Consider the following 12,864-nt stretch of genomic DNA (forward strand, 5'->3'; position numbering starts at 1 on the left):
CTGACAGAATTCATAGCTCCTATTATATTTTAAGTGGAAGACAGAAGATGTAAGATATATAACGAGGCTCGAATCAAGAGTCATATCAAAGATTGCATCGTTATTTTATAGAGTGTAAATATAGATTACAGAGAGGAATGTCAAAATTAGAACGCGATCGTGATAATTCTACGTGAAATAAAATATCGATTACCAGAAAGTATGTAATATACAACGGGTGTTAATTCATTTGTGGACAAACAATGCGTGACTCTTGTTGACCCAAGTTTGTAAAATAATTGACGTCAATCTCGCCGATTTCGTTAAGAACGCGTGGGTTTGTAAACATTGATATTTAATTCAAGCTGGATAGAGTTCAAAATTATTTATTGCCGCAAACCGGTACTCAAATGAGCGAATGGTTGTATAAAATACTTAAAAATCTTATGTGGAAACATTAAAATACTCGATCACGCGAAATTCTGCCTCAGAGTCAAATGTTCTTTTCTATTCACAAGATTAAAACTTATACAGTGGTAATCTGCATTCCCAAAATTCCTAAATTGCTTTGCAATGGATGCAAATGTGTAAACAAAATACACTAGATGATTGTTTGAATGATCATCAGACCAAGAATACCCGCCCATCGACCCCGTAGGCTGCATATATATTATTACTGACCTGCGGTAGGAGTACCGGACGATGAAATATTTTGCGAACTTTCTACGACATTCCCGAATGCCTCGGCGACTCATCGTATCGACTCGTCGTATCGTTAACTATAGTTTGCTTGGGTTGGGCTTTAGTTCAATGACGTTGGACTTAACAGTAGTTAGCGCCTGTTCCCTCGTCTGCATGTATCTCTTATACCGTGCAATCTTCCCTTTGATTTGAAAATCCAGTGCGTTTTCCCGCGAGTGTATGTATTTTTCGTACTCTGCAATCTTCTCGCTGAGTTGAATAGCGGTGACGCATTGAAGGTCATTGTCCTGTTCTAGCCATCTTCTTTCTGAATTCATGCCATCAATTTTCTGTGTTTGGATCTTAATCGTCATTTCTAGGTCAGCGTATGACGCCATTCTGAAAATAATTTGGTCAACTAACATGTAGCTTTTACCGTAGAAGTGTATGAAGGTTTAAACATTCTTCTCCTTCAACCTAGTCCTCTAGCTAATTAGTGCCACTACATTGTAACTACAAGGATTGCAACCTTAGCTTTCCCCTGTCATAAAGTCTGCCATTGTATATTGATAGCTTTAACATTAATTAAAACTGTAAGTTTTGATTAGTCTTTAAAGTAGTTCATGACAGCCATAATTTGGTGATCTGTGCATCCAGTGGGTAGAACTAGAGTTTATTTGTATTTGATTTGGATCATCGAAGCATGGATTTCCTAACTATATTTAGAGTGGATAGAAAAGAGGTCACGCTATCGCACTGCTAACCGACAAAAGTTATCAATGTCCTAACTTTGTTTTATGGCACTGATGTAACCACAACCAACATGTAATACAATCTCGTTAATAACCTCGCTGATACTTTGATTCTCCGTAAAACGATGGAAAAAAACACAACATTCCAAGGCCTAACCTATTTTTGAGTTTCTCAAACACCATTATATTTGAGTTATTCAAAAAACCTCGTCACTTTGGAATTAAGCAACCATTTCCTATCCTTAAGTGTCACTGTCAGTAAGGACCAGGCAGGGTCCACGGATCGAGGTCGGCCGATTCCCTCCAAACTTTCAGCATTTTTCCTCTATCAGGTAAGATAACGACTGGTGGTATTTTTAATAAAATAAAATAAATTTCATAGAATTTAGACCACCCCCCTAGTTTTTGGTGCTATTTTGGCAACGTGAGACGGGAGATTTGGGTAAACTTCCACGAATGATTTTACGCTTTTCGCATTAGCCTTATTCATTTATACGAACTGGACATACTTCCTAGCCAATAAACAGCTCATGTCTCCAATATAAACGAATTTGGTTGAAAATAACTTGCTTTGGAGTGGTTCCAAATATCATCACTTAGAGGCTATCGTAAGTAAGAAGAATTTTGGCAATTTTCAAAGCTGGTCTTCTCTAAAGTGCGGCAGTTTATTTCCAGATCAAAACTACTTTTTATTAGTCTGGCTTAAATTCTTTACAAACATGCAAACTCTCATTTGGCAAGGTAAAATCCTGTCGCGTGAGCTTTCTCGCGACTTTAACCTAATTTCCTAATTTGCATAATTGTAGATTTTCTGGGAAAAATTTCCTCTTGATTTGCGACATGTTGGAGGCGTTTATTGGCTTTTTTACTATGACTAAGAGAAAAATATAACTTTTTCCGGTAAGTGGCTATGCTTCAACCGCGTATTTTGTCATTTGGTGGGTCAAAATCCCCTCCCGTAAGCTTTCTTCAAATTTGACTAATTTGCATGTTGTCGATTTTTCCCCGGAAAACTTCGCGTATTTGTTGATATTATATTCAAGCGATGATGACCCTACACCTAATGAAACAAATTTTAAGTTCTTGTTTTTGAAACTATTGTTGTTTCGATCTTGTAGACGTTGACAGTCCACAACGAACATGATATTTCGCGAATCGAATTCTGTCATTTTAATAACCACGGACATGCAAATTAGTATGCCAGACAGACTCAAGATTGTGTTTTGTAAGTTAGTGAACAGTTTTGGAGACTACCAGAGTTATTTTTTCACCACATGTGATGGAAGGCAAACAAGTTGCCGAAATGATAGTCAATTCGGTGGAAGAGGAAACGTAATTCGAACATTAAGTAACATGGCTGTGCAAATTAGTGAGTCCAAACTTAATACACTGTTACGTAGTAGATTCCTGGCTGGGAAAGTGAAACAACGTTACTAAAGCTGATCAATCCGTGTTTATTGCTGCTGAAATCTTCCTCCTATTTCTTTAAGCACAGCTTTTTCGTCGATGAAGAAAACCCGGATTGGTTTTATCCATGATAGCATTTAAGCATGGAAACGGACAGCTGGCGTTTAGCAATACGTAAAAATCCTTGCAGTTTTCGTTTTACTGTGTTTACCAAAGCATTCATTCAGATTTCAGTCTTAAATTTCGTACAATTTACAAGTATTTATAAACCCTGTTGTGTAACGGTCCCTGCACCTATCTAAAAGGCCCCAGTAGAGAAGATGGGGGTAGAAGCAAAGAGATCCTCCCTAGTAAAACCATGTGACGTTATTTTTGAAAACATGCGCAACTCTCAGAAAATTTTTCAATGGCCTCAAAGAAAGTCTTTTTTCTTGACAGTGTTCCACTTGTGGTCAAGTGTAGCTGATTGCAGATTTCTTTCAGAACTGCCAGTTTGAGTGAGTCAAGGTTCTTGTTCTTTACAAGTTCGCAGATATTGCTAACACCCACGATGATTGGATGGCTTGCATTGGTCTACCCGTATCATCCATCACCAAACTTCTAAGGGTGTTAAGGGCCATTTCCGACTCTGCGGCCTCGATGTCTTCCTCAGGGATTTCCTCCGCATCAATACCCCTATGACGCAGCGTCGCTGTCTGACGTGAAAACAGGCTGCTGATTTGCTGCGCAGTCCTCCACTCTTCGGGCTTAAACGTGAGCGCTCCGTCTTCATTTCTGAGGGTCTTCATCTCCCTCGCTACCTGCACAGGATCGGCCTTGTTTCCAGTTCTTGCACCCCCTTCAAATTTCTTCATCAAGAAGGTCTTGATGTTATCAGTCATTCTGATGGGTCGTTTTGTTATCTTCAGAGCCCACCCCAATGGTCTAGGGTATCCTCTGACAGCGCTGCCACTATCCTGACCTTGCGATGAGGTTGATGGCTCATCCGGAGCAAACGTCACCCCTGTCGTAATTCCCGCCCATTTCGTCGCGGTCATCCATGGACTCGCAGTCAACCTCAAGACGGTGCTTACCCGTCTGCTTGCCTCTGCTTGGGTCTTGAACGTGAGGACGCATCCAGTCTCTTGGCAAGAGTAGATCTCGGACTGGTACCTGACGCTCACTTCCCTTGTGTGTAGCTTGACCAAATGGCTTTATCACCCTTAGCCCAGTCTCTCCTTGTGGTGTAACTCCAAGACCACTATATGGGATGAGGCGTCCAGGGCCGATGTCGTACGCTTTCCACACACGGATGCCACACTCCTCATACTGGAAATTGTTCAACACACTAATACCTGGTATCTTGCCATCTTTGTTTCTCTCCCTGGTCGTGTCCACCTCGACGACCGCTGCTCTGCACCATTTAATACCACCATGGGATTCTAGTGCTGTTTTCATATCCTCAGCAGTGACGACGTCGTGCCTCTCGTTAACCCAGCGCTTTATGTGTGCCTTCATAGCAGCAGTCTTCCTATCGCAGATGTCCTTACCAGCCTGTGGCTCTGAGAAATCATATCGCACTGGCCTGACACCGGATCTCACCCCCACTTCTCTGAGACTTAGCAACAGATGCCCATTGTGGTAACGTCCAGCGTTATCTGATCGGAGGTAGGCTGTTGTCACAACTGGATACTCCTGTTTGACTTTGTGCAGCAAGTCCTCTGTGATTGAAAGAACGGCAAAGCTATTTTGGAAGCAGTTGTTGAAAATGTGTACAAAACACTCGACTTCATGCTTGCTCTCCACTGTTGTTCTAGTGATTACCGCGCTGATATGCCAGCTTCTTCCCCTCTTGCCAAAAAAATCACTCATTTGTTCTCTGTATTACACAGGCAGAAACTTCATTGCCCAGTCCATTATGACAAGACACGAGTTCTCGTCTAACGTCTGGAGGATATGTTGCTTGGCTTCGTCCTGGTTACTTGACCGTAGCAAGTGAGCCTTCCAAGCCTGTATGTTGCGCACACACTCTGTGTACTCAAACCTCAGCCTACCCCTCACCTCTTCTGTCATGTCCGCTTTCTCTTCCATCTCTGCCACCTCTCTCAGTACTCCTTCCAGACTCTCACAGCGCTCACATTCGTAGCAGTGTTGGTGATCACATTCGCTCCTAACCTCCCATACACTACTGTCACTTAGTGCGTGGACCGTGCGGTGATCACCGCAATGTTCACCTCGTCCGATACGTGTCTTGAAATCATTCTTTAAGTACCTTTTTCCATCCTTTAGTAATTTCTGAGTGGCAGTCACGCTGATGCCCTGATCTGCTAAGCCCTTCAACATCAAAAATACCTGGTCAAATGCCTCTGTACCCTCTGCAGTGGTGTTGTCAAGTCCCTGAAGGGATTTCTGCATAGAGGCCGAACACACCTCAATCATTCGGTAGGGAGAAAGCTGGCTCGCTGGCTCGAACTCTTGTTCTTTACAATAGTCTAAATATTGTCTGATGATGCTTGAAGGGATGACGGTCCTAATGACCGCTGGTATGATAATCTTCTCTCCTGAGTCAAGCTTGAGAGTTTTTGTCCCGAACGCCACGTCCTGGACAAATTCTGGTCTGGAGATATATTCAGTGAAATGATCCACCTTTTCGTGCTCAATTCTTGTACGGAAACTAGGAATTTCGGGGAGCGGTTGGCCTTTTCCGGCTACTGTTGCATGCTGGCGAGCTTGATCAATGCGCCATTTGGAGAGCCCAGGGATCATCTCTTGAAGCTCAGCTCTTGAAAAGTCGTCTGCAAAGAGGGAGAGGATCTGTCGCTTTGTTTGCCAATGACCTGCTTGCCCATAGGCCTTGACTAAAATGTCGACAAGACCAGGGTTGGGATCAAAACGCTTGCGCTTTCCTTGGTTGTCTCTGTTTGGATCCAAATGTACCTCCGTTTGTAACGCCTTCCAAACCAGGCTTCTTGGCCGGGAGTGATGACAGACAATGAGGTCGCTATAGTCTCTTTAGCTTTGCGGATGTAATATCGCTGCTGGGTGTCAGAGACGTCGTCCCAGGTCGTGTTCAGGGTGGACATTACAGGGCTGTACCGGCCACCTGATATGCTGTGGACAGCTTCGTTTAATTTCTGCCGTTTGCTGTTTTGTTCCTCCATCTCGTCAACCCATATACTAATCTCTTCTTCTGGTACCGAGGCTTGGGACGAATGGGACTGCAAAGAGACTGTTTCTGACCCCTCACCAGTGCCTGAGACCTCTGCACACACCGTGGCTGGCATTGTGCTCTCCTCACAAACGGTATAAGGATAATTTATAAGGCTATGAGACAATGCAACAGAATCAAGCAATGCCTTTGTATATTTAAACGAGTCGACTAAAAGCTAAAAGCTCATTCAAATACAAAAACCAATGGCATGGGATTACGTCTGGCTTCCTTCCCTTGACATATTCCAATAAAAACTAAAATTTATGTACTGCCCATATGAACACGCACAAAGTAAAATACGCACCTTCGAAATAAAGTTTTCGTTTGTATTTACCAGTCAAGCCCACCCCGCAATTCTGAGGATTATGGCTGCGGTCTGGCTGCACTCAGTTTGCACTTACCCGAGCCGATGGGAACTGTGGCATGGTGAAATTGATAAATTTCTTCTGACAAGGTGGCGTTTACGAGGCGCGGTTTCTTTATAGTTTTCCGCGGTCCTCGATGACTTGGATACGAGCATGTGTTGCTCTTTCTGCCAGCCTAGTCTGTAGTTAATTTTTTTCTATGTCTCGGGCATATTGTCATTGATATTTTCTCGTTTTCGGTTGCAACAAAGTATCCAGCTCTATTCAGGATCAGGTCAACCTCATTAACTTTTTCGTCTACGGTGCGCTGTTGCCCTGAGCTCACCCCCAGGCCTAATAGATGTGCGGTTATGTCTAACTTACATGCCAACAGGGGTACAATATGCGACCCCGTGCCCTCCAAACTACAGGCAGAATCAGGATAACTGAACGAGCAAGTCAAAGTAACATTCATATTGCAAACAGCAACATCAGCTGAATTGGATCAGTGTAAAGGATCGACTACAGCTGTCTGCAGATGATAAGATAAGGAATGGAAAATTATCCTTCCTGAAGTGTACTTCTACCAAAAATCAGAACCGCTCCATATTTCAAAGAGTTTCACAAAATGCTCCGGTGAGGTATACTAAGCAAAGCCACTGTACTAATCTGAAAAAGTAATGTGTTGCTCTTAGGGCCTGATTACATGACGAATTTCAGCCCGGGCTGAAATTTCAGCCTGGTTAGCCGGGCTGAAATTTCAGCCCGGCTTCTGAAACAAATTCTCATGAAATCAAATTGGCGATTACATGAAGAAGGATTCGGCCCGGGCTGAAAATCCTAGCCCGGTTTTTCAAACCGGGCTAGGATTTTCAGCCCGGGCAAACGGACTGAAAAGTCTGAAAAAATCCCATATAATCGAAACGGAATTTCAGCCCGGGCTGAAAAGCAGGAAGTAAGATGGGTGCCGCTACGAAGTAGAAGCGATTTCAGTGAAATAAAGGCGATAAAATAGAGAATCTCTCTAATTTCGAAGCTTAGATGGGATATAAGAACATCGAGACAAGGTTAAACAGCACGAGGCTGTCGGGGAAGCCATGAACTCGGCAAGCTTGAGGACATATTTTCTTTCTATAAAAGTACGTCTTTCTGGCTGAGAGACAGGTTTCGTTTCAGTTCCATCATCATTGTAGGGTGTTACTATCCCAAAAAGTTAAAAATTGATCGCCAACAAATGGTCAAACTACGAGAGGAGCAATGCGCCTATTTTCACGATTCGTGTTCTCGGTGCCATTTTGATTCTCTGGAGACTTTTCGCACACAATTTCATATTTGGCGCCGAGGCTAATATTTCAACCCGGGCTGAAATTCGTTATGTAATCGCAACAAAATTTCAACCCCCCTAGCCGGGCTGAAATTCTCCATGTAATCAAGCCCTTAAATACCTGGAATGTGTCACAAATTAGTCAAGCGTGAAATATTCCGGGAAAAATTACAATTATGCAAATTAGGAAATTAGGTTAAAGTCGTGGAAAGTTCACCGACAGGATTTTAACTTGCCAAATGAGAGTGCGTATTTTTAAAGACTTTAAGACAGACTAATAAAAAATAGTTTTGATCTGGAAATAAACTGCCGCACTTTAGAGAAAACCAGCTTTAAAAATTGCCAAAATTCTTCTTACCCACGATAGCCTCTAAGTGATGATATTTGGAACCACTCCAAAGCAAGTTCTTTTTAACCAAATTAGTTTATATTGGAGATGCGAGCTGTTTATAGGCTGGGAAGTATGCACAGTTCGTATAAATGAATAAGGCTGATGCAAAGTACGTAAAATCGTTCGTGGAAGTTTACCTAAATTTCCCGTCTCGCGTGACCAAAATAGCACCAAAAACTAGGGGGGTGGTCTAAATTCTATGAAATTTATTTTATTTTACTAAAAATACCACCGGTCGTTATCTTATCTGATAGAGAAAAAATGCTAAGAGTTCGGAGGGAATCGGCCGACCTCGATCCGTGGACCCTGCCTGGTCCCTAGTGACAATGACACTTAATTTCACAGAGCTGAAATTTTAGGGTCGCAAAAAGCGTGTGCAGTAGATGGGCTGACCGATGTACGTGACAAATATTACAGCTTAATCAGGTGGTTTTGTTTGAATGAAAATTTCAAATGACTGAGTCTACATAATGTTTCATCGAAATTAGGGGCGGTTACTTACTCTCATTGGCTATTCGATAGTATTGAACCAAATTTATGGCAAGTTTCTCACTGAGGCAACAGCGCAAATTAGTTTTGCCCAATATTTCAAGTGGCAACATCTGCACTGAAAGACAGTTTTATAAACATTCCATCGTACTCCCTCGTGACCAAATTATGCTTGTCGAATAAACAACACACCAAGCCCACGCCAGTGCAAAATTTTCTTTAAATGTCGAGATATAAACGATGATTGCAAAGGTTGAGTGACACCATGATAGCGTTCAGCTGCAATTGTCCGAAGGATCTTTTGAAAAGACAGGTCAAATAAAGACAAAAAATGTTTGAACTTGCAGGTGGGAAGACCTGCTTTTCCTCCAAACCACAGTTTGCAGTATAAAGCAATAATGGAAAACACTCATTACCAGCGTTGAAGTAATCCAAACAAAAGCTTGTTTTTTAAATGTTTTATCTCTGGAAGGCAGTAGCAAGGAATGCCGGATGGATATTTAAGATACAGCCGTTCATAAAATTGTCATTCGCTGATTCCATTCTTGTCGTAAACGCGTTTTTGTTATTGAAATACCATTTTTTTTACCGTCTTTGCAAGTAAGCGTATGTTACAATTACGTTATATTTTAGACATGCTGTGTTATATTTCTGTTTAATTTTTTTCACTACAGTCAAAAGTTGTTTTATGCTCAAGTATAAGCACATTCTCCTCCACGGAGCTTTTCGAGTTCACATAGATACAAAATATATTTTCAAAGCTAAATTTATTACTCCTTAGCTTAAGACCAAGGATTACATACATTGTACCGCCTGGGTAGAGTTATGCTTATAAATCAAACTGTCGTTTTCCAATTATAAATAGTTATAGTTCAAGTATTAAATTATTCTTCCTTACTACCACGAATCTCTTTACCGCCCTTGATAAACAATTCTCTCCGTGAACGGCCTATGTTTGCTGAAGGTCGACGCGTCGGGATCGAAAATGAACAATGTTATGAAATTTGATTTTTCGTAAGCAATTTCCAAACAAAGTTTTAAATCCATTTCGAAACTTCTGGTTAAAGGTAAGATAAATGTATGGATTGAGTCCACTATAAGCAAATGCTATCACAAAAAGAGATAAAAATATAAAATCTGACTTATCTTCTACATAATCAAAATGGTAGAGGCTTTTTCCTGCAAAAAAGGGAAGGAAACACAGCACATATAAAACCACAACAGTTATCATCATCCGGGTAACTTTACTGGCTGTTTTCACGACTTCAGCTTGTCTTTGATTCTGATTGGTTCCTTCTCCTGGTACCTCACGTGACCAAAGTTTGCGACAAACAATGATGTAAAGAACTGCTGTTATGAAAAGAGGCAGGAAGACATTCAAAGAAACAGTCAAAATATAAAATGTTATCTGTTGTTGCGGGAAATGAATTGCACGACAAGAGTAGTCTTGTTTTGTTTTGTGCAAACTTCCTGTAATGAAGACTTCCACGAAACATGCAACGGACCAACTCCACAATATTATGACTATCTTTTTAAAATGTCGAGATAAAGGCGAGGACCGGAAAGGTCGACTAACGGTTGGGAGAATCCAGACTGAAAAGATGGCCGGAATAAACAAGTTCGCCAGAAATAACTTGCAAGTGATCAGACCTACAATGCCTCCGAACCAGCGCCCTCCCATAAGATGATATGAAATATGTAGAGATTCCATTAATGTTCTGTAGAGATCAGCGCACGCTTGATTCAAAATCAAATAATTGGTAGTGGTCTTCATGGAGTTGTCTGCTCGTATAATTTTAATGATAACTGAGTTGCCGAATAGTGACGCGGTCAATAAAACGACGTAGGCAGTAGATATCAGACCTGATATAAGCTGGATATCTGTCGTCCTCGCGGCGCTAGTCTCATTCCCTGTAAATAACAAGATTGAAAAATATCAGTGACATTCGCTGAAATATGACTGATTGACTTGGTTAATTATGGTGAATATGATGCTAAATATTACGGAAACCGGAATAAACGCAGCAGTAAGGGAAACAATTTATGCAAAATTTATTTCGACATCTACAGCTCGAGGCCTGAAACATGGACTACCGCGTCCCTTTTAAGGACCGACTTTTTAAAACATCGAACACGGCACTGCTGACGAAAGTTTACGTTAGAAACACATCTTACTAGTAGCGTAACATGGAAGAATAATCAAGTGAACACTAAGTCGAGAGTAATTATAAGCACTAAATTATTACCTGTAGATCGAATATCACTTCTTCTGTTAAGAACAGGTTGCATGTCGAGACCACTGCAATTTGTACCAAACTTCAACTTCATCTCACTCCCAAGAAGCTCTTTATATTTTACCTATAATTAAAAATCAGGCCAGCTTTAAAACTTTGTTGTAATCGAAAACCTCACCTTTGAGCATCCAAGCTGAACATCATAACATGATCACAGCTGGAAAGCGCGCCCAAGCATAAGTCAATTTCTTGAAAGGTGTACCTGATAATGTAAGACTATTGCAAACCTTTGCTAGAAAACAGAATGATTCTGTTTTATAAATTACTTTTTGACTGATCGACAAAGCAGGAAGAATACAGACTGAGTAACAGTGAAGCAAAATGTGGTACTATTTATGCCGTGCGAAGAAAGTGCGCTTTTATCCTTTAGCTTCAATTTTATCCATGGCCTTATAAGATGTATATTTTTCGCTGTTTTTGTGTATCTCTATATTACAACTTACATTATGTTATCCTTGATCCTCTTGGTCCTACCAGAGCCACAATGCTGCACTTTCGCCTAACTCTGAAAAAACTGCGTGATGCATAATTTGTTTCATTCTTTTGCTGGTTTTTCGTATCTGTTATCTATCCATCCTCAACGCAAAAGCCTGCTTTTTAACCATTGAATAGTAGTTTGAGAGACCAAATTTCCGTTTTTTATCAATTTGTTGATCTATAACTGTGAGAGTTATTAGGTTTTGTTTGATTTACAGGTTTTTTTTAATGAAAGTGGTTGGATGGCTCCTTTGTTTTGATGGACAAAGTGATTTGAACGTCACCAAAGAGGCGTTGTTTTGCTTTCTTTTAATCAAATATTAAGGTAAAAAAAGAAAATATTGAAAAGCAGGTGTTTAATGGGGATGGCCTTGTCACATTCATAGCTGAAGGCAATTGAATTATGGAGATTTCGCACCCAATGGAGTTTGCACCCAACTTTTGGAGCTCGTACCGAGATGTCGAGTTCGTTGAGAGTAGTTATTTTTATTTTGGGATCTGGCAGACTGTAATTGTTTTGAACCTAAACCGAGATTACATCTAGATATAGGCTAAGACAAGGTAGGGAGCGAACTCCGGCGGTCGACCTCTCAGAAATGTATGATGAGAAGAACTTGATTGAGTGCTCGATGAGAATCGATGTGATTGGATTTAATTAATAATATGGTTAATAATTTTATTAATTTACCACAAAAATTAAAATTTCATGCCAGTTGTGAATCAAAAGAAAGAAAAAACAATATGAAATAAGAGTAAGATTTTGATTTTCTAATGAATCCACGAGGGATTGGCAAGTTGCCTAAATTGCACTTTTTTGGACGAAGGTTTTTTTCCTTATTTTATCCAACCGTTTATAAGAGGGTTGTTGTTTATACCAAAAGCTAATAGACGTAGAAACCGAAATTGCATTGTAATTGTCACTGGGGTAACTCGGCTTCGGTTGGTCCTTGATTTCTGGTTCGCGGTCATTCGTTCTGGTTCCTCCGATTACTCTCTTACAGATGAGATAGTCCATTGCGTTTAAATGATGCACTATTTGATTATCATGCATCCGTTGATCAAGGAGTGCCCGGATGCAAAGGGACCCAAGCCGATCAGTAAACTTCTTTGATGAGTTTTTTACATACTTTTAAAATCATGGTTCGAAATGTAGTGGAGAAACGCTCAAGGATAAAAGAAAGTCTTCAGGCCCACGGAAACGTAGTACACGTTCGTCTGAGGTAATCTACAACAGCCCGAAAAGGCCAGGATCGTCAGCCGGCGGAGAGAGTGTTGAACGAGGAAAGTTAGAGCTCAAGGTTATCTGTCGTCCGGTTGGTTTTGTTTGATCAGCGTTTGTGTATTATCGATTGCTTCAAGTCTTAAAAGAGTGCTCCTCCTACAGAGCATTGCTGATGTGTTTAGTAAAGTATCAGATATTACATTTTAAAATCATGTTCTACACAATCTCTTCTCCTGCCGTTTCTTGTCGTCAGACACATTCAATTTGTTTGGTAATGACTGAGGATTCTACGCCTTTTCCTTCCCCTTACTTGA

At 40.9% G+C, this 12,864-nt stretch overlaps 1 protein-coding gene and 1 pseudogene across 1 annotated transcript; both read right to left on the reverse strand.

Moving 5' to 3' along the window:
• Positions 1–2,338: 2,338 nt before the first annotated feature.
• On the reverse strand, positions 2,339–7,864 carry LOC149101913 (uncharacterized; annotated as a pseudogene).
• Positions 7,865–9,196: 1,332 nt separating this feature from the next.
• On the reverse strand, positions 9,197–11,466 carry LOC110064569 (substance-K receptor-like). The gene is made up of 3 exons (XM_020771630.2): positions 11,295–11,466; positions 10,804–10,915; positions 9,197–10,468 (listed from the first exon to the last, which is right to left on the reverse strand). The coding sequence occupies exons 2-3, from the start codon at positions 10,883–10,885 to the stop codon at positions 9,507–9,509; spliced, it is 1,044 nt and encodes a 347-aa protein (XP_020627289.2). The 5' UTR covers positions 10,886–10,915; positions 11,295–11,466; the 3' UTR covers positions 9,197–9,506.
• Positions 11,467–12,864: the final 1,398 nt, after the last annotated feature.

The sequence above is a fragment of the Orbicella faveolata genome, unplaced genomic scaffold (assembly GCF_042242905.1).
Source record: "Orbicella faveolata isolate gen_17 unplaced genomic scaffold, um_ofav_v1 contig_36, whole genome shotgun sequence".
NCBI lineage: Eukaryota > Metazoa > Cnidaria > Anthozoa > Scleractinia > Merulinidae > Orbicella > Orbicella faveolata.

Coding starts and splice junctions, on each gene's coding strand:
- LOC110064569 (XM_020771630.2), bottom strand. CDS start 10,885: ATGAAGTTGAAGTTTGGTACAAATTGCAGTGGTCTCGACATGCAACCT. Junction 10,469..10,803: donor AAGTGATATTCGATCTACAG/GTAATAATTTAG, acceptor TGTTATTTACAG/GGAATGAGACTAGCGCCGCG.